Consider the following 21,292-nt stretch of genomic DNA (forward strand, 5'->3'; position numbering starts at 1 on the left):
CCAGTACAACTCTGGTAAATAAACAGCAAAAGAAAATTTGAGTCCTCAGAGTCACACAAGAAAAATGAAATAGCAAATTAACTTAATCAATTTTGTTTTCACGTATTCAGAAATACAAGAAATACTCTAGGCGAAATTAAAATCAAGCTTCAAGTTCACAGATTTTAGAATAGTAATATTTGCTTCAAACCATTGAGACGTTAATGACTAACAAAACTCTTCAAAGTTGATGGGAGTTTGAAAGTAGTATTTCTTTAAAGGACAGTCAATATTAATAAAGCTTTACTAAGCACATTCCATTAGCTATTTAAGAAGCGTTTTTGATGAAAGAAAAATTGTACGTGTGATTCCAGTCCATAAGAAGGGTGACACATTGATACTGAAACAAGCAGCTCAATATGATATACTTCTAATGATGGAAACTATAATCAATAATAAATTAGAGAAATTTACAGTTTTGCATGGTATCAGATATAGTTGGTTAATTGCCCAAAGGCCAAAAGTACAGATTAGAAGATAATGCTTAGTCTGTGAGGTAATCAGTGAAGTTCTTCAGATATCCGTGCTTAGACTGTCATTTTTTCTAATTTATGCTAACAGCACAAATTCTGAAATAGTAAGCTTGTCAAATTCCCATGTGATCCTAAAAATTAGAGGAAAAGCAAATACCGAGGATGCAGCAAAAACAATTAATTGTCTCCTGGACAATCTTGGACACTGGGTAACCACTTGAAAAATGCAGTTTAATGAAGAAAAGTGCAAAGTGCTAAGAGAAGATAAAAGGCACCTTTGTAAAGACCTATTGTGGTGCAACATTCTCATTAGGCAATATTCCTAAAACAATTAAAAAGTCAAAGAAACTGTTAGTTAATATTATAAGAGCTTAATACAGATTAAGGGAAGCTATGCTTAGACTGTATAATGCACTAGTGAGATCACATTAGATTTATTTCTGGATTGGAACATTTTTAAGACAGAGTAGAAAACCTTTGATGAAATAACAAAAGGGAATTCATCCAGATATAGCAAAAGCTTATTAAATGCGTGTTGGGGTGTTAAGAATTTATTTAGTCAGCACTCTGAACAGAGGAATAATAAGGGCATTTGGTAGCTGATAGAGCTTCTTTATATTAAGGGGGGGGGGGGGGGGGGGGGGGGGAGGGATGTTATATTCTTCAGTGTAAATTGTCAGGTTAGTTCTTTTGTATTACAAATGATGCCCAACTACGTTCATATAACAGAGTTCTGGAATAAACCATAATGTACTATGATTAAATGAAAATCTTCCATGTTTTAACAGTGTCCAGGAAAAAAAAAAAGTCAAATATTTATTTAAATATTCAGGTAATTCTGAAGTGGATGTTTGAAGATCAGGAAATGAAAATTATTCTTACAAAGAAAAGAAACAATTCAGAAGTTTGAACATTTTTTTAAGCTTTATCTTAGTTAATTAAAATAAATTTTAAAAATCGAGGTGAGGAAATCAAGTACAAAAAATGAAAGGAACAGCATATCAGATTGAGTACGCATTCTTTAATGCAGGTAGAGAAAAGCCAAGCAAAATGACACCTTTTATTGGCTAACTAAAAAGATTACAATATGCAAGCTTTCGAGGCAACTCAGGCCCCTTCTTCAGGCAAGATGTAAACCCTAATTTTAATGCAGGTAGAAAAGGAGGTATGCTGTATAATACAATGGTATAACAGTAAATCAGCAGCAAAAATCAACGTGACTGTCTCTGGAGACTATATAAAAATACTAGATGAGAAGTTAGTAAATGGAGTAAAGAAAAGATGACAGCAGATGGATGCAAAATGCCAAAACTAACAAGATATCTAAAAGATGAATAAGAACATAAAACAATGATTGCTTCATAATCGGTTCTGAACATTAAGACAATCACAGTGGTTCACGAGGCTTGGAAGTATGTAGGCAGATTACAGCACAAAGCCAGCAGTAGAATCCTGGCAAGAGAGCTTGGGAAAGAGAAGAGTATGGTAAAGTTTAATCTAACCAAAATTAAAGTACATCTAAACAGTAAAACTATGCAGGCAGGATCGGGCAATAACAACACAAATGATAAAAGCCAGTAGTGGCACAGCATTCTCTTAGCCAGAAGGTAGGATTTGTGTGCTTCACCTACAAGAATCAGGTAAGCCAAAGAGTCACAAGAATCATTATGTATTTTTGACAGCCATTTGTAAGTTATGAATATTATACAGCCTTTTCAGTGTACTTCCTTCACACAACATCATAATAATATTGCTCTCCTGACAAAGAGTTTTTCTCCCATTGCAGAATATGCTCAGTTTAAGTTAAAAAACATTTACAGCTTAAAGATTAGTACAAAAATATATTAGGTATTATAGGGTTAATAAAAAATCAATTATATTAGAAAGAAAAATATTTTTTATTTAAAAACAATTAAATGACTGATATTCTGGTTCAAAGCTACATTTCTTATTGATGGGAATATAGTCATTTGCAGGTCATACTACTAAATGTCAGAGCTAGGCGTTAAAATGGTATATTATTATATAGAAGTTCTGTCAAGAGCATCATAGTATTCACATTGTCTTTTAGATAAAATGTGGCTTGATTAAATCAATCAATCAGTCAATAAAATGGTGGAAGACGTGTGTTACCTAATCACAGTTATCATGAAACAATATGCTGCTCAGAAACAAAGCCAATGCATTGCTTATACAATACTTACAAACATTCTGGTCAATTTAAAAGCGTGGGCTTTATTTTATTTATTATTTTATTTATTTATTTTATTTATGTGGGTTTGAATAATATGCAATAATAAATATCTGTAAATTAAAGGCATTCTTGGCTGTTGTGATAACAGCTTATAGCTAGGGCTAGGTGATACACCATAAATTTACCAACACCAACAATAAGAAGCTCTCACAGAACAAATTTTGCTTATGTCAGTATGTTCGGTAAAAGCAGCTGTCCCCTTAAAAAAACTACAGAACCCAGCCCCAGTCATAATACGCTGTCATGTGCTTTCACCTTGTCCAGCTACCATTCTTCATTTAAAGCAAAAGCAGTGTCTTGGGAATGACATAGCACAAGGACTTATGCTGCACCCAATTCACGCAAAGAGGAGTCAATTTAAAAAAATGTATCCTATTTTAGCTTCAGCAAACAAAATACTGAATAATCAGCAGTAAAATGTAAACCACTGCTGCCAAACAGAACAAAAACATTTTTTCTGACTTGAAATCACTACTACAGTGCTGGGGAATATGAAGGGAGTATGGTCAAATAAAGAAAAAGAAAAACTCACATGTGCACTCAACACTGAAATTATTTCCCAATGCAGCATTCTTTAATACAATTACTGTATTTGCTAATATCACTCAGTATGCAAAAGATTCACAGAGATGGAACAACATAACTAATGCTATTACATACTTTATTTTAAATGTTCACAAGGATATGAAATATCAATTGCCTGTTTTTCATAGTAAATTGTGCAACTTTGTCTTCAACTGTAAAACAATTTTAAAAACTGTCATCTTTTTACATTATTTCTAGTATAATTTTCTTGAGACAGCCATAACAAAAAATTGAATAAATACAGAATAACTTGAGTTAATAAGCATAACAATGTTTTGCAAAATACTTAATAAAAAGCAGTGTCTGGGAATGTTTAGAGGAAAGTAAAAAAAAATTTAAACTGAAGTCTTAAACTTTATTTAAAAAAAAAGAACTCAAACTATTTACACATGCAAGGAAGAATTTGAATGTACTCCATAAATGTGACAGTAATGACCCTACAAACCTACTACGTACAAACAGATTTAGTTTGTACTTCATGAATAGTGTCCGCTAAAAATTTAAGTGTGCATTGTTCAGTATTGTAAAAATGTTTCATAAGTATTAAAAATTATTGTTGTATATCCACAATTTACGACATTGAGGTGAGAGCTGTGAGAAGCTCAAACAGTTTTGTCTTTTAAAACAGAACCATTTAGCAATATCATGTAATACACAAGTTTAAATATCTGTACCATGACAAACACTGTTAAAAAATGTGCTATTTTTGAGACAGGGCTTTTAAAATTTCTTTAAATTTACCATTATCAATTTAAATATGTTAAATTACTGTGATATACATTTAAGGTCATATCGCCCAGCCCTACTTGTAGCTATCATTTGCTTCTAAACTACAGCCATGCAATCCACGGTCAGAGTGTAAAGCATGGCATTTGCATGTGTAATGCTAAGTAATATTATTGGTCATGAGGAGTCCTATTCTGCTTAAAAGTCAATAAGCGAAAAGAGTCCAATGATTGAACAGTCAAGTATGTTTTAAAGGGCAGGTGTAACCAAACAAATGGACATTCACAATTGAAAACATCAACTCGTATAAAATGCCCCAAAGCTGTTGTAATCTATATCCAAAAGACCACTACACAGGTACATAATAATAATACATTTTCTTTATGCTCAAAGTGCATTATCAAAATACTTTGCCTTACACCAGGATGATATTAGACAAAGTTTTACCTAATAATAAAATATATCAAGACTAATTCTATCATTATTTTATCTGGACTATGCAAAATATGATAAACAGTGAAGTAATGGATATTTAAATAAGCCTCACGAATAAACTAATGCACTTACAATTCATTTGTGCAGTTCCATCTCAGCCACCACCTAATATCAAAACTTAAATAAAAAATAGAACCAAAGACAGCCAAAGCATTTAAAATGTATGCCACACTTAAAGCAGCAGTGAAGCATTAAAAATAAAAAAAAATTAAATACAGATTTTAAATATAACATTATTTCTTACTTGTAACATCAGTGCGGTTGTCATCAGAATCAGAATCAGCAGGATCACATATATAGATTCCTTGTGCCTGCAGCCTTTGTAATTTGGCCTCTAAATCTCGTCTTGCTCTTAATAGGTCTTGAATTTCTTTCTCTTTTGTTTCTCTAAAAATCTGAAACAAAATCAGATCATTACATTTACAGAACATCTTAACATTGCTTTTCTGATTTAACTGTACCAGTGTATTTTTTTAATCTGTAATATTTCTGGAAATGTCATATCTGATATGTCAGCTACCAGTGATCTTTTGCATGTTACTAGTGTCACTACTTAAAGGAACATATAAACTGATGCTGCTAAGAGTTCAAGTTATCGAGGACAATTAAACCTTCCCCTTCTTCAAGATCAAAAGTTTTAATGACCTTTCCTCAAGTAACTTTACTAGAAGCCTTAGATAAGATACGGTGTAAACGGAGGACTGAAGTTATTGACGTTGTAATGAAGAGTCAGCACTACCAAATAAAAGCTGAAAATGCATTACAAAAACTAAAATACACACTGAGATACAGTATGCATACAGAATCAACAGTTCTGTATAAAAATTCCCCACAACTTTGTCAATCACTTAAGTATCACAGAAAAAATGTTTCTCAACTCTTAAATTTAAGCTAAGAGCACAACACAACATTATAACTTAAATTGATCCATGCTAATGTTTACTGAAAAATAAATATGTAATTCTCTTTACATTGATGTAGGGTGGAATGCTCCGGACTGAATATGGTTATTGTAGTGAACAGTATTATAAATATTGGGGGAAAAGACTCCTTTCTCTCTGTACTACTCTTAACAGTTTTGGTCTGGTGGTTGGCCTTCCTGTCTTTCTCATGGAAGGGGGTTAATTTGATTTTAGTTTTGTTAAGTTTGACTTGATTGTATGGAATGTTATATGCTTTTAATAAATTCAATAAAAAAATATTATTGACTAAAACTGTGGATATAATATATATTTTCAGGTTTTTCCCAGCCTATATTTGATGCAAAATACCGAAGAATAAACTTGGCTAAACTTACTGCACAGTGGGCCATAAATAAAACCCTGCCAAAAATTATAAAAATAAATTTGCAGTTACTAAATCCAATTATTTACTCAAACATCATGAAAACATGAGTCACAATTTCCAGAATAAGTGTTACTTTAGGCTTCACTTGGTCAATCTAGCATCACCAGTTTTCAAGGAGCAAACAGTTGCAGGTAGCCATTCAAGATGCCCCACAGAAGGGTATTTTTTCATGCAGAAATATGTCACACATCTCTGCTTATTAACTTTTTTAGTAAAATACATTACATTAAATGGGTGGAATATATTCATGATACAGAAGAGAAAGAAAAAGTTGACCATTGAACATTTTTCAATGTAGCATTGAGTCTTCAGGAATTAGGAGGATCTGAAATAAATATGAATAAAACAAATTGCATAAAATTAAGAGCACAGATTAAGAGCACCTATATTTTGTGCTCAAAAATGTGTAATACCCAGGCTTTTATACCAACAACTAGCTATGCTACCCGTCCAAGACAGGTTGAAATGTAGACGTCAGCGTTAATGATTGTAGTGCAACATCTATTGGAAAGTATTTTATAATTAATTGTTTAAAAATATTTACGAGTAACTGTATAAAAATATATTAATACCAACATTTCAACAAAAGGAACAGCTGTCAGTACATTTCAAACATGATTACCTGATTATACGTTTCCTGTGCTTGTGGCCTCTTCTGTTATTTACAATTGTGCCTTTTAAATTGCCTATAACAAGTATTTACCTCCTTGGAATTATTCACATTTTACTGTTATACAACATTATATATCACATTGAATCACAAAAGGGTGGCTTTTTGATATCAATCAACAGAAAAAGACTCTTTAATGTCAAAGTAAAAATAGAATTCTGAAAAGTAGACTAAGTTAATTACAAATATAAAACTCAGAATTGCATAAGTATTCACCCCTTCAATATAACAAACAAATTATCAATGATGCAGCTAGATGGTTTTAAACATCACATACGTAGTTAAATGGAGATCATCCGTCCATACTAATGAGGCTACAGTTGATTGTATTATGTATGCACCTGTATCTGGAAACTTCTGGGGCGTCAGTATCATGACCAAACCTTCACAATGAAAGCAAAAAAAACACTCCAAGCAACTTTGTAAAAAGAGAATTTAAAAACACAAGTCAGTGAATGGATATAAGAATACATTCAAGTCACTGAATATCTCTTGAAATCCTGTTAAATCGCTCATCAAAAAATGGAAACAGTATAGCTCAGCTGTAAATCTGCCTTGATTCCACAACTACTGAATTATTGTGCAAGAAGACAGCTAGTTAGGGAGGCCACCAAAAGATCTACCACAGTGCTTCCCAAACTCGGTCCTAGAGACCAGGGCTGTGGAGTCGGTAGATAAATTCTTCGACTCCGACTCCTTCATTTCTGGTACTTCTGACTCAGACTCCTCTGTATTGTGAATTTCCCATTGGGATTAATAAAGTATCTATCTATCTATCTATTTAACATGCTAATGTATTTTCCATGTTGATTGAAAGAAGGCAACATACGCGTCATTTAACCACTGAACTACTGGCTAGGAAGCTGACTCTCTACCGTATTGGCCAGTTAATCAAAAAACAAACAAATGAAAACAATAAGGTTTTATTTATTGTTTTTATCAAGTGGCTATAAAGTAGCAGCATGCATAAAAATCAGGAACAGCAACATTTTACAGTTCAATAAATATAAACCACATTCTTCGGTAGTTTTAAAACAAAAACAAAGCTTAACTAAATGAACAAAAATAGCTTATATATTAAACTTGGAATACAATTGTAGAGTAGAATAGCTGTTAAATGCAATCCAAAATTAACTCAATGCAGTGTTCTAAGAAACACAATTGCTTCTGCCAGATCCTCTTTCATAAAAGCTCTTAAATCTGACTTGATTATTTTTAGAGCTGAAAATAGTTTTTCAGCAATGACTTGGGTAGGTGGCATTGCTGTTACAGTTCTAGCCACATCACTGATAATCTCTGGATCAACAAGGATGGCTTCTTTTACAGTCAGTTTCGATGAGTGATCATACTTTTCAACTTCTTTTAATTCTTTAAAAAACTCCTGCTGGAATCTCTTCCATTTTATACAAGTTGGAATCAAAGTCTAATTCTTCATTTGAAGAGGATGATCCTGAGTTACTAGTGCTTATATCTTCATCCACTGGTGGTGTTTCAGGTAGTAGTAATCCCTTCATGCGAACTGCAACGTCATAGAGTGTCTTTTTTCCATTAGCAATCTGGTCACTGCTCAACAAAATTCGGCTCACTGGATCAACATAAATAGCCGCTAACAAGATTTGATTATCCAGTAAGAGACTCTCTCTTTTCTTCATTGAAGATACAATGCCATCAGCTATTAACCCTCCACTTTTGTTCAGGCAATATATCAAGCTCTTCCATTCCAAGAAAAAATTTACCAGGTGTTAAATCTTCATATTGCAACCTCTTGATGACAGTAAAGGGGTAAGAAAGTAGACTTTCCAGTTCTTTTACTTGTGCCCACTGGCTTTCAGTTAATAAAACATTTTCATTGTCCAGTTCTTCAAGAAAGTCTTTTAGTTAAAGCAAACGCTTTACCATCAAATAAGTGCTCCCCCAGCGTGTTGTTTGATCCAAAAGGACTCCTTTTCCTGCACATCTTTTCAAAATGGCATCTGTTTTAGGGGCCCTGGCTGCAACAGTTATTTGCCTCAGTCTGCCAATTAGAGTAGCTGCATGACGATCTTTCAATCCATCTCTTATTGCAAGTTGCAGAGTATGAACAGCACAATGCATATGTTGAACAGTAGTAAGCTTAAATGCTTCTTCAGCAATGTTATCCAAAATTCTCTTCAGTTTCACTTTCTCCAATACTTGCAGAACTGTCTTCCTCCAATATGTGATTGACATTTTCTTCATCTGTTTTATTCATTTTCTCAGTTGTGCTTAACATATTAGAAGCATTATCTGTCACAATACATAGAATCTGTTCCTTTTTAAATTTCAAAATCTTCTAGAACAGGTAGTGTGCAAAGTTATGCTAAAGTTCAGCCCTGGGTGGAAGCACATGTGGAGAGTGCAGACAGAACCCCTGAACACACATCAGGCCATAGCACACACCTACACCTACATCATTACACTTGTTTACACTCAAATGAACTTGTTAAACACATTATATCTGAAATAAAATGAAAACACTTTTTGTAATGCATCATAATCCAGATTACAATATGTGAATGTCAGGTTGTATAATAGCTCAACTGAACTTCACACTAGTAGTAACACAACTATGCACTGGACTTTATTCTAACATCAGAGAAGTACTTAATTATGACTATTGTTTGTTAACCGGGACATTTGAACTTGCTGTATTTTTTTTCATTACCGATTCCACAGCCCTTCTGGGGACCCACTGTGGCTGCCGGTTTTTGTTCCAACCAGATTCATAATCAGTGACAACACCTGATAACAGTGATCTCATTTAATTAGCAGGTATATATTTTTTCTTATTCTACATTCAGAAAAGCACAGCAGCATAGTTTTTACATTTATAAGACATTTAGAAAGATTTCTGCTTTTGCTATAGATTTAAATGCTTAAATCTCTTTTGTTGATTTCATTATATTTTGCTCTCTCTGTGCTGTTTTTCCCCTTCGTTGCATCTTATTAATGACAATTAAAAATGAGCAGAGCAGATGCCCTGGCAAACAACACTGAATAATCAAAGGCTGCAACTACTTTAGCGTCAGACCCACTAATTAGTAAACAATAGATTAATTAAACAATTGTAATACCTGGAAAAGTAGAATGAAAATCAAGATGAAAATATTGTTAAAAAGAAAAAAATACTTTATTCCCATATAACCGCTTAGTACATTTACATTTTTTTTTAATATAAACCAAACTTAGTTTTCTAATTTCTATATGGTTCCCAAAACATAAAACTTGGGAAATAACAGTTCACTTAATTAGCCCAGGCGTCCAATTAAAAACAGAAGCTGGTTGGAACAAAAACCAGCAGCCACAGTGGGTCCCCAGGACCAAGTTTGGGAAGCACTAATCTATCATAAGAAGGAGTTACAAACCACAGTGGTTTAGATTGGACATACTGTACATACAACTTTTGACCATGTGATTAACCAGTCACAGCTTTATGTGAGATTATCAAAGAGAAATCCTTTGTTTAATAAATAAACAAACACATGACATTTCGGGGGCGGCACGGTGGCGCAGTGGGTAGCGCTGCTGCCTCGCAGTTGGGAGATCTGGGGACCTGGGTTCGATTCCCGGGTCCTCCCTGCGTGGAGTTTGCATGTTCTCCCCGTGTCTGCGTGGGTTTCCTCCGGGCGCTCCGGTTTCCTCCCACAGTCCAAAGACATGCAGGTTAGGTGGATTGGCGATTCTAAATTGGCCCTAGTGTGTGCTTGGTATGTGGGTGTGTTTGTGTGTGTCCTGCGGTGGGTTGGCACCCTGCCCAGGATTGTTTCCTGCCTTGTGCCCTGTGTTGGCTGGGATTGGCTCCAGCAGACCCCTGTGACCCTGTGTTCGGATTCAACGGGTTGGAAAATGGATGGATGGATGGATGACATTTCGGCTGGAGTATAGGCCACGTGTAAGACTTTGATGTCAGCTGAAACAAAGTTCTGTGGTTTGATGAGACATAAATTGAGATTTTTGGACATCAGACTAAACACAAAGCACTGCACATTATAAAAACACAACATCCCAACCATGAAGCAATGTGGTGACAGCAATATATTGTGGATATGCTTCTCTGCACCAGTGTTTGGAAAGCTTGTGGGGTTACAAGGTAAAATGAATGCTGCAAAATTCATTAAAATCTTAAGAGTAAAACCTAATACAGTTAGCAAGAAACCTGGACCTTCACAGAAGATTTCCTTTCCAGAAATACAACTCCTCCAAGCATAAAGCCAAAGCTGCACAGGAGTGGCTTTAAGTCAATGATGTTTTTTTCCTGGAGTTGCCAACATATACAGTGGTCCAATTGGGAATTTGTGGCTGGACTTGAAAAAGGCTTTTCACTCATGATCCCCATATAACCTGACACATCTTGAGCAGTTTTGCAAAGAAGAATGGGGAAAATTGCATTGTCTAGATGTGCAAAGCAGATAGTAACCTATCACACAAACTCAAGGCTGTTACGGCTGCTAAAGGTGCATCAATTAAATACTTATATAATACTGAGATGAATACTTATGTGATCAATAACTTTGTAGCTTATCCTTGCTGAGATCTGTTTTTACTTTGACATTAAAGAGTCCAAATTAACTCCACTGTGATTCAATGTTGTGTAACAATAAAATGTGAAAACCTTCTTTACAAAGGCATCGTAAATCTAAATCAAAACATGGGCAAAAAACTTTGTTAGGAACAGCTGTAAAAAAAACTGAAAAAAACAGAAATTATATGCAAAAGGCAATTAGTAATGTTAAATATTGCAGATATCATAATAATGACAATGCTGTGCTTAGTATAGTTTATTAATCCTAACTCTTTAGAATTTAAAATATGTTAAACTTTTCAAGAAAATAATACCACTTTTATGCCAAATTTTTTTAGCAATAGAAGGTAATATCAAATCAAAACATAATTGTCTAAATTTTTCATGGTAAAAACTAAGGTAAACTAGATGCTATATTTTTTTACTTAAATATTTGATTTACTTCAGTTATGCTGAAAGTCAGTTTTACTGTTTCTTAAACCAGTGTACATGGTTCTAAACTAAAGAGATAAAGACTACTCATTTTTGGAATACCTTGCAATTTACAACAAACCCAAAAAATATAACTACAATGCATGCCACTGGCACTATTGTAATTAACTCAGCAAACGCATAAATGAAACATAATAATGAAATTACATAATTATTACATAAAAATCAAAACGATAATGGATAACTATCACTCAGAGGTTAAAGTAAATAGGTACAATTAATGAAATCAGATGAACTGCCTTCCAGAGTCTCATAAGAATTTATTTGTCGATTTTCCTGTGTACCTCTCTAGTTCAAAGTTCTGAGAAGCTAAAGTTAGAAATAAAACCAAAATGCAATATATCATCTGTACAAAAGAATCTCATACACAATCTAACATTCTCATTCAGGAATATAGGAATGATTTAGTATCCATGAAAGTATGTTTTTAGATTCGGGCAGGAAAACCATGTACAACACACATTTAAAAAAAAAAAAAACACTCAGCAGGAAATTAAACTTGGGGACCAAATGCCACATGGGACTAAGGCAGCCTTCACTGCTATCATAATACCCTGGGCCATGTTCAATATTAAAAAAAAAAAAAAAAAAACAGAATGAAAGAAAGACTCTTACTTTAAACTGTCTCTTTACTTTGTCTCGATCATGCTCAAAAGTTGAAGCTCTTTCCATGGCCTGATATTTAGCTTCTAAGGCACTTTCTTTCTCACGTAGTATCTTTTGATATGTCTTCTGTAAAGCCTGCAATTTAAATAAAATCAATTTGGAAAAAAGTCGTATTTTTTTCAATGCTAAATTATTAATTGTACAAGTCACATAAAGCACACAGTAATTTACTGTGCCAGCACAGTAAAAATTATCTACTGCATACACTGAACAACAACAACTTTACAACCACTGACAGGAGAGGTGAATAACATTGATGATGTTACCCTAAGTTCTTGTCTATAAGCCGCGGCTTATCTAAGGAAAAAAGTTGTGAAAATGAAAAAATAGAATATTGGCTTATACATAAGTCCGGCTTATACAGTAATCCCTCCTCCATCGCGGGGGTTGCGTTCCAGAGCCACCCGCGAAATAAGAAAATCCGCGAAGTAGAAACCATATGTTTATATGGTTATTTTTATATTGTCATGCTTGGGTCACAGATTTGCGCAGAAACACAGGAGGTTGTAGAGAGACAGGAACGTTATTCAAACACTGCAAACAAACATTTGTCTCTTTTTCAAAAGTTTAAACTGTGCTCCATGACAAGACAGAGATGACAGTTCTGTCTCACAATTAAAAGAATGCAAACATATCTTTCTCTTCAAAGGAGTGCGTGTCAGGAGCACAGAATGTCACATAGATAGAGAAAACAATCTCTAGCAAACAAATCAATGGTGCTGTTTGGCTTTTAAGTATGCGAAGCACCACGGCACAAAGCTGTTGAAGGCGGCAGCTCACACCCCCTCCGTCAGGAGCAGGGAGAGGGAGAGAGAGAGAGAGAGAGAGAGAGTTTGTTTTTCAGTCAAAAATCAATACGTGCCCCTCGAGCTTTTAAGTATGCGAAGCACTGTGCAGCATGTCGTTTCAGGAAGCTGCACAAAAGATAGCAACGTGAAGATAATCTTTCAGCATTTTTAGACGAGCGTCCTTATCGTCTAGGTGTGCGAACAGCCCCCCTACTCAATCCCCATACGTCAGGATCACAGATAGTCAGCGCAAGAGAGAGAGAAAAGTAAGCAATCTAGCTTCTCAGCCATCTGCCAATAGCGTCCCTTGTATGAAATCAACTGGGCAAACCAACTGAGGAAGCATGTACCAGAAATTAAAAGACCCATTGTCCGCAGAAATCCGTGAACCAGCAAAAAATCCGCGATATATAAATATGCTTACATATAAAATCACAATTTAAATGACCGCTACGCGCGCGTGTTGACTTCGCGGACCCCTAGAGCAGAAAGAACGCGCTCCGGCTGCTCCAACCGCGCCATGCGGGGAGTGAGAGAGACGCCAATATCTCACACTCTCTCCCCCCTTAAAGAAATTAAATGGGTGCGAGTGAGACCACTGACCTCCCTCCCTTCTATTAGTTATAGGTTATAGTACGTTCGGCTTATCCATGAGTCTGGCTTATCTATGATAAGATTTTATTTTAAAAATTCGTATGATTTTTGGTCTCCAGCTTATAGACAAGAACCTAGGGTATTAGAACATTAGAACAAAAAAACACTCTAGACGAGAACAGGCCATTCAACCCAACAAAGCTCGCCAGTCCTATCCACTTATTTCTTCCAAAAAAAACATCAAGTCGAGTTTGAAAGTCCCTAACGTCTTACTGTCTACCACACTACATGGTAGCTTATTCCAAGTGTCTATTGTTCTTTGAGTAAAGAAAAACTTCCTAATGTTTGTGCAAAATTTACCCTTAACAAGTTTCCAGCTGTGTCTCCGTGTTCTTGATGAACTCATTTTAAAATAACAGTCTCGATCCACTGTACTAATTCCCTTCATACTTTTAAACACTTCAATCATGTCACCTCTTAATATTCTTTTGCTTAAACTGTAAAGGCTCAGCTCTTTTAATCTTTCCTCATAATTCAAACCCTGCAGCCCTGGAATCAGCCTAGTCACTCTTCTCTGGACCTTTTCTAGTGCTGCTATGTCCATTTTGTAGCCTGGAGACCAAAACTGCACACAGTACTCAAGATGAGGCCTCACCAGTGCATTATTAAGGTTGAGCATAACCTCCTTGGACTTGTACTCCACACATCGTGCTGTACAACCTAACATTCTGTTAGCCTTCTTAATGGCTTCTGAATACTGTTGGGAAGTCGATAGCTTAGAGTCCACTATGACTCCTAAATCCTTCTCATAAGGTGTACTCTCGATTTTACGACTGCCCATTGTGTATTCAAACCTAACATTTTTACTTCTTATGTGCAATACTTTACATTTACTGCCATTAAATTTCATCTGCCACAAATCTGCCCAAGCCTGTATGCTATCCAAGTCCTTCTGTAATGATATAACGGATTCCAAATTATCTGCTAATCCACCTATCTTGGTATCATCTGCAAACTTAACCAGCTTGTTACTTATATTCCTATCTAAATCATTTATATATATTAAAAATAGAAGCAGCCCTAACACTGACCCCTGTGAAACACCACTCTTAACATCGGCCAGTTCTGATGAGGTTCCTCGCACCATCACCCTCTGCTTCCTGTGTCTGAGCCAATTCTGCACCCATCTAAAAATATCACCCTGAACTCCCACTTCTTTTAATTTGATGCCCAACCTCTCATGTGGCACTTTATCAAATGCTTTCTGAAAGTCCAGATAAATAATATATGCTCCACTTTGATCGTATCCTTTTGTTGCCTCCTCATAGAATTCCAGCATGTTAGAAAAACACGACCTCCCTCTTCTGAATCCATGCTGACTGTTCAGAATAACTCCTGTCCTTGCCAGGTGTTGCTCAATCGTATCCTTAATAATTCCTTCCATTAATTTTCCTGTGATGCATGTTAAGCTTACTAGCCTATAGTTGCTTGGATCTGCCCTGTCACCCTTTTTATATAATGGGATGATATTTGCCACTTTCATTCTTTCAGAATCTCTCCAGTGTGCAGTGACTTCCTAAAAATATGTGTCAAGGGTTTATATCTGTACTCGCTCGCCTCCTTAAGAACTTGAGGGTAAATATTATCTGGTCCTGGTGATTTGTTTGATTTGAGCTAATTTAACCTAAGCAGCACTTCTCCCTCTACAATTTCCAAGTCCCTTACTACATCCTTAGTAGTCCCAGTTACCTCTGGAGAGGTTATCCACTTGCTCAGTTGTAAACACCTCAAAAAAATGTAAGTTTAGGGCATCCGCTATTTCACTGTATCTTTTAATTCCCCTTTACTATTTCTGATACTACAGTAATCCCTCGCTATATCGCGCTTCGCCTTTCGCGGCTTCACTCTATCGCGGATTTTATATGTAAGCATATTTAAATATATATTGCGGATTTTTTGCTGGTTCGCGGATTTCTGCGGACAATGGGTCTTTTAATTTCTGGTACATGTTTCCTCAGTTGGTTTGCCCAGTTGATTTCATACAAGGGACGCTATTGGCAGATGGCTGAGAAGCTACCCAACTTACTTTTCTCTCTCTCTTGCGCTGACTTTCTCTGATCCTGACGTAGGGGGATTGAGCAGGGGGGCTGTTCGCACACTTAGACGATACAGACGCTCATCTAAAAATGCTGAAAGATTATCTTCACGTTGCTACCTTCTGTGCATCTGCTTCGTGAAGCGACATGCTGCACGGTGCTTCACATACTTAAAAGCTCGAAGGGCACGTATTGATTTTTGATTGTTTGTTATTCTCTGTCTCTCTCTCTGCTCCTGACGGAGGGGGTGTGAGCTGCTGCCTTCATTGTAACTGCTTTGTGCCACTGTGCTTCGCATACTTAAAAGCCAAACGGCCCTATTGATTTGTTTGCTTTCCTCTGTCTTTATGACAGTCTCTGCTCCTGAGGCGCACTCCTTTGAAGAGGAAGATATGTTTGCATTCTTTTAATTGTGAGACAGAACTGTCATCTCTGTCTTGTCCTGGAGCACAGTTTAAACTTTTGAAAAAGAGACAAATGTTTGTTTGCAGTGTTTGAATAACGTTCCTGTCTCTCTACATCCTCCTGTGTTTCTGTGCAAATCTGTGACCCAAGCATGACAATATAAAAATAACCATATAAACATATGGTTTCTACTTCGCGGATTTTCACCTTTCGCGGGGGGGTCTGGAACGCAACCCCCGCGATGGAGGAGGGATTACTGTATTACATTACAATACTATATCATTGCATTTCAGTCATTTAATTACAATACTATTTCATTACAATGGCATCTGTCAAGGGGTGAGATTTGTCAGGAAGCAAGTGAACAGTCAGTACTTAAAGGTGATGTATTGGAAACGGGAAAACTGGTCAAGACAAAACAGCAGGTCTTGTTAAGTGTTCCCAGCATGCAGTGGTTAATACCTACCAAAAGTGGTCCAAGAAGGACAACCAGTAAACCGGCAACAGAATTATGGGCTACCAAGATTCACTAGTGCATGTGGAGAGCAAAGGCTAGCCCATCTGGTTTGATCCCACAGAAGAGTTACTGTAGCACAAATTGCTAGATATGACAGAAAGGTGATATAGCACAGAGTGTATTGCAGCTTGCTGCATAAGAGGCTGCAGACCAGTCAGAGAATCTATGCTGCCCCCTGTCCACTGTCAAAAGGGCCTACAATGTGCATGTGACTGTCAGAAGTGGACCCATGGTAAAAAAGAAGAAAATAGCCAGGTCTGATGACTCAAATTTTCTTTTAGATCAATTGAAGATGAATCCATTAATATGGTTCAGATGACATAAAAACTGACAAAAGGAGAAGATCTGTAAATGTTATTTAATTTAATTAAAATTTTGCATGTTTATCTATATATAAGAGAAAATCCTGGAATGGAAAGCAAATGCAAGGCTACGATACGTGATAATCTCGAAAGACATTTAAAAGACCCGCGAGACTTGCCACGGTGCGTCTCGCGGGGACCATAAACATGAGATTTGGTGCCAAGAGATTGTCCCAGAGCCGTAGCAAAAAGGACAGCGTCTGTACAGGCTTTAAAAAGATCGAAGAGCAGCGCGACAGCAGCTCCCCCCGCCCCACCCCCTCATAACGCGTGCAGCATTAAACATCCTGCAAGAAAGAATTCAGCCACGCCCGCGGCCAGAAATAAAAGACAGGTATTGCTTTTACAATGTCACATGAGACCAGGCAGTGAGCCATCATTTAAAACAAGTCAACAGACCTCTAAGCTAGCAGTTGTTGGATTGCTTTTGGCAGGCAAGCATCATGTGCTCTGAGCTCTAAAAACAACGACATGCGACAGGCAGAAGAGGCAGCTAGCAAGCAGCAAAAAGACAGCAAATGATCCAAAGGAATATCCTTAGCGTACATTCAGCCGCAACACCCTTCACAACATGAGCAGTATTACAGTAATCCCTCCTCCATTGCAGGGGTTGCGTTCCAGAGCCACCCGCGAAATAAGAAAATCCGCGAAGTAGAAACCATATGTTTATATGGTTATTTTTATATTGTCATGCTTGGGTCACAGATTTGCGCAGAAACACAGGAGGTTGTAGAGAGACAGGAACGTTATTCAAACACTGCAAACAAACATTTGTCTCTTTTTCAAAAGTTTAAACTGTGCTCCATGACAAGACAGAGATGACAGTTCCGTCTCACAATTAAAAGAATGCAAACATATCTTCCTCTTCAAAGGAGTCAGGAGCAGAGACTGTCATAAAGGCAGAGGAAAATCAATAGGGCTGTTTGGCTTTTAAGTATGCGAAGCACCGCGGCACAAAGCTGTTGAAGGCGGCAGCTCACACCCCCTCCGTCAAGAGTACAGAAAGAGAGAGAGAGACAGAGAAAAACAAGCAAGCAAAAATCAATACGTGCCCTTCGAGCTTTTCAGTATGCGAAGCACGGTGCAGCATGTCGTTTCAGGAAGCAGCTGCACAAATGATAGCAACGTGAAGATAATCTTTCAGCATTTTTAGACTAGCGTCCGTATCGTCTAGGTGTGGGAACAGCCCCCCTGCTCAATCCCCCTACGTCAGGATCAGAGAAAGTCAGCGCAAGAGAAAGAGAAATGTAAGCTGGGTAGCTTCTCAGCCATCTGCCAATAGCGTCCCTTGTATGAAATCAACTGGGCAAACCAACTGAGGAAGCATGTACCAGAAATTAAAAGACCCATTGTCCGCAGAAACCCGCGAAGCAGCGAAAAATCCGCGATATATATTTAAATATGCTTACATATAAAATCCGCGATGGAGTGAAGCCGCGAAAGGCGAAGCACGATATAGCGAGGGATTACTGTATATGTCTGGGAAGAAAGAGATGTAAACACGCACTGGGCAGGAAATAAAGAAACAAGTATTGTTTTTACAAAAGTTTTTAAAGTAAAAGTGAAAATAATGTATATGTAACAATTTACACGAAAATAATCTCTTTAAATTGTAGATTGCCTGCCTAAGGTAAAGTCATCCCTGATGAATGGGGACGTGGGAAATGAGGGGTCCTTTCATCGGATTAGCGTTGTTTCAGATATGGAATGGCAAAATGGGGGAGGCAGCTTGATGAATGAGGTCTCCAGGACTTAAAATGAATCCAAATCATATTATGTGATGTGATATTATCTAATGTGAAATTCTACTCCATACTTCTAGAATTTTTATTTTTATACTGTATTGAGGATTTATTCTGTTCTATGTATTATACTGCATTGTATTGACCCCCTTCTTTTGGACACCCACTGCACGCCCAACCTACCTGGAAAGGGGTCTCCCTTTGAACTGCCTTTCCCTAGGTTTCTTCCATTTTTTTCCTACAAGGGTTTTTTTGGGAGTTTTTCTGGTCTTCTTAGAGGGTCAAGGCTGGGGGGCTGTCAAGAGGCAGGGCCTGTTAAAGCCCATTGCGGCACTTCTTGTGTGATTTTGGGCTATACAAAAAATAAATTGTATTGTATATACGGTAAACCAAACACAGGGGTTGGCGAGCGAAGCGAGCAGGGGGCAGTTCCCCCTAGTTATAAATATGATAAAGAATAAAACTAGCTTTATGGAGAACATGAATTTGTTAGGTTTTCTTTTTTTTTTGACCACCCTAGACATATATAAATGAAAGACCTCTGTGTGTATGGAGCAGTCCGCTCTGCTCACACTCAACCACAGCCTCTAGATGGCACATGCATACACTTTTACATTTTTTCAGCACTTGCATGCACCTCACTTCTCACTATGAAAGAACTGTGTGCTGCAAACACCACCATGTAACAACAACATTGTTCAAGTGAAATACCATCAGCAAAGGAGGCCAAGGCTTGAAGTTGTCACTAAAAACATTGTCTATCTGGAGGTAGTTTCTCAAGACAAAGATTAATAGGACTCATATGACAGTGATATGGCTAAGATATGGTATCGCCAGTGTCTTCTTACGAAAGCCAGTGGGGAAGCAAGCACAGGTGGGTCCATGTCCTCTGCACTGTGTAATTCTTAAGAGTTAGCTGACGCCTCTCTAAGTTCATGAATACAGTAATCCCTCGCTATATCGCGCTTCGCCTTTCGCGGTTTCACTCTATCGCGGATTTTATATGTAAGCATGTTTAAATATATATCGCGGATTTTTTGCTGGTTCGCGGATTTCTGCGGACAATGGGTCTTTTAATTTCTGGCACATGCTTCCTCAGTTGGTTTGCCCAGTTGATTTCATACAAGGGACGCTATTGGCAGATGGCTGAGAAGCTACCCTACTTACTTTTCTCTCTGTCTCTCTTGCTCTGACATTCTCTAATCCTGACGTAGGGGGATTGAGCAAGGGGGCTGTTCACACACCTAGACGATACGGACACTCGTCTAAAAATGCTGAAAGATTATCTTCACGTTGCTCCCTTCTGTGCAGCTGATTCGTGAAGCGACATGCTGCACTGTGCGTCACATACTTAAAAGAACGAAGGGCACGTATTGATTTTTGCTTGTTTGTTTTTCTCTGTCTCTGTCTCTCTCTCTCTTTCTCTGCTCCTGACGGAGGGGGTGTGAGCTGCCGCCTTCAACAGCTTTGTGCAGTGGTGCTTCGCATACTTAAAAGCCAAACAGCCCTATTGATTTGTTTGCTTTTCTCTCTCTCTCTCTGACATCATCTGCTCCTGACGCGCACTCCTTTGAAGAGGAAGATATGTTTGCATTCTTTTAATTGTGAGACGGAACTGTCATCTCTGTCTTGTCATGGAGCAGAGTTTAAACTTTTGAAAAAGAGACAAATGTTTGTTTGCAGTGTTTGAATAAACTTCCTGTGTTTCTGTGCAAATCTGTGACCCAAGCATGACAATATAAAAATAACCATATAAACATATGGTTTCTACTTCGCGGATTTTCACCTTTCGCGGGGGGTTCTGGAACGCAACCCCCGCGATGGAGGAGGGATTACTGTATAGTAAAACTTCTAGGGAGTCTTCAGATTTTTTTTTTGTCCCACAGACCATATGCAGCTAGTACATATATTGTGTGTGTATATATTATATATATATTATAAACAAAATCCTGGAAAGGAAAAGCAGGGCAACGAGACGTGATCTTCTCGGAATTTCTCGGAAGACACTTAAAAGACCTGCGAGATAAAAGAGACTGGCCACACAGCGTCTCGCAGGGACTGTAAACATGAGACTTGGTGCGAAGAGATTGTCCCAGGGCCGTCTTGCGGGGACGTGGAACATGAGATTCTTGCAAGACACACCCTACTTACAAATAAGAGCATGGCCAGCAAAACACTCAGTCGTGTAAAGGCACATAGCACACACAGATCCTGTGCTCTCAGCACATATAAAGCGTATAAGGACAATACGTTCTAGATGAAATGTCAACGACCAAGCAAAGAAGAAAGAGCAGCGCGGAGAAAAGAGACCCAAAAGCGTTGGAGAGAAAAAAAGGCAGATAAGAGATTATGAAAGCAGTGTAATTCGAAAAGCTCAAACAAATGATGGCACGATACACATGCAGAGAAAGGTACAGAATATGAAAGTAGTAAAATTCGAAAGTATTGTAGCGTCCCAGCCAAGTTGAAGTCTTTTTTGTTTTAAGTGACTGTTAGGTCTG

General features: G+C 37.3%; 1 protein-coding gene across 2 annotated transcripts in view; it reads right to left on the reverse strand.

The window, feature by feature from the left end:
• LOC114653490 (nephronophthisis 3) overlaps positions 1-21,292 on the reverse strand; it is an 838,883-nt gene that overhangs the window by 810,291 nt on the left and 7,300 nt on the right. For both annotated transcript variants that reach the window (XM_028803845.2, XM_051928813.1), the window contains exons 3-4: positions 12,237-12,362; positions 4,817-4,967 (exon numbers count right to left, since the gene is read on the reverse strand). In XM_028803845.2, coding sequence (XP_028659678.2) covers positions 4,817-4,967; positions 12,237-12,362 — 277 coding nt within the window. The remainder of the gene's footprint in view (positions 1-4,816; positions 4,968-12,236; positions 12,363-21,292) is intronic.

The sequence above is a fragment of the Erpetoichthys calabaricus genome, chromosome 6 (genome assembly GCF_900747795.2).
Source record: "Erpetoichthys calabaricus chromosome 6, fErpCal1.3, whole genome shotgun sequence".
Taxonomy (NCBI): Eukaryota; Metazoa; Chordata; class Cladistia; order Polypteriformes; family Polypteridae; genus Erpetoichthys; species Erpetoichthys calabaricus.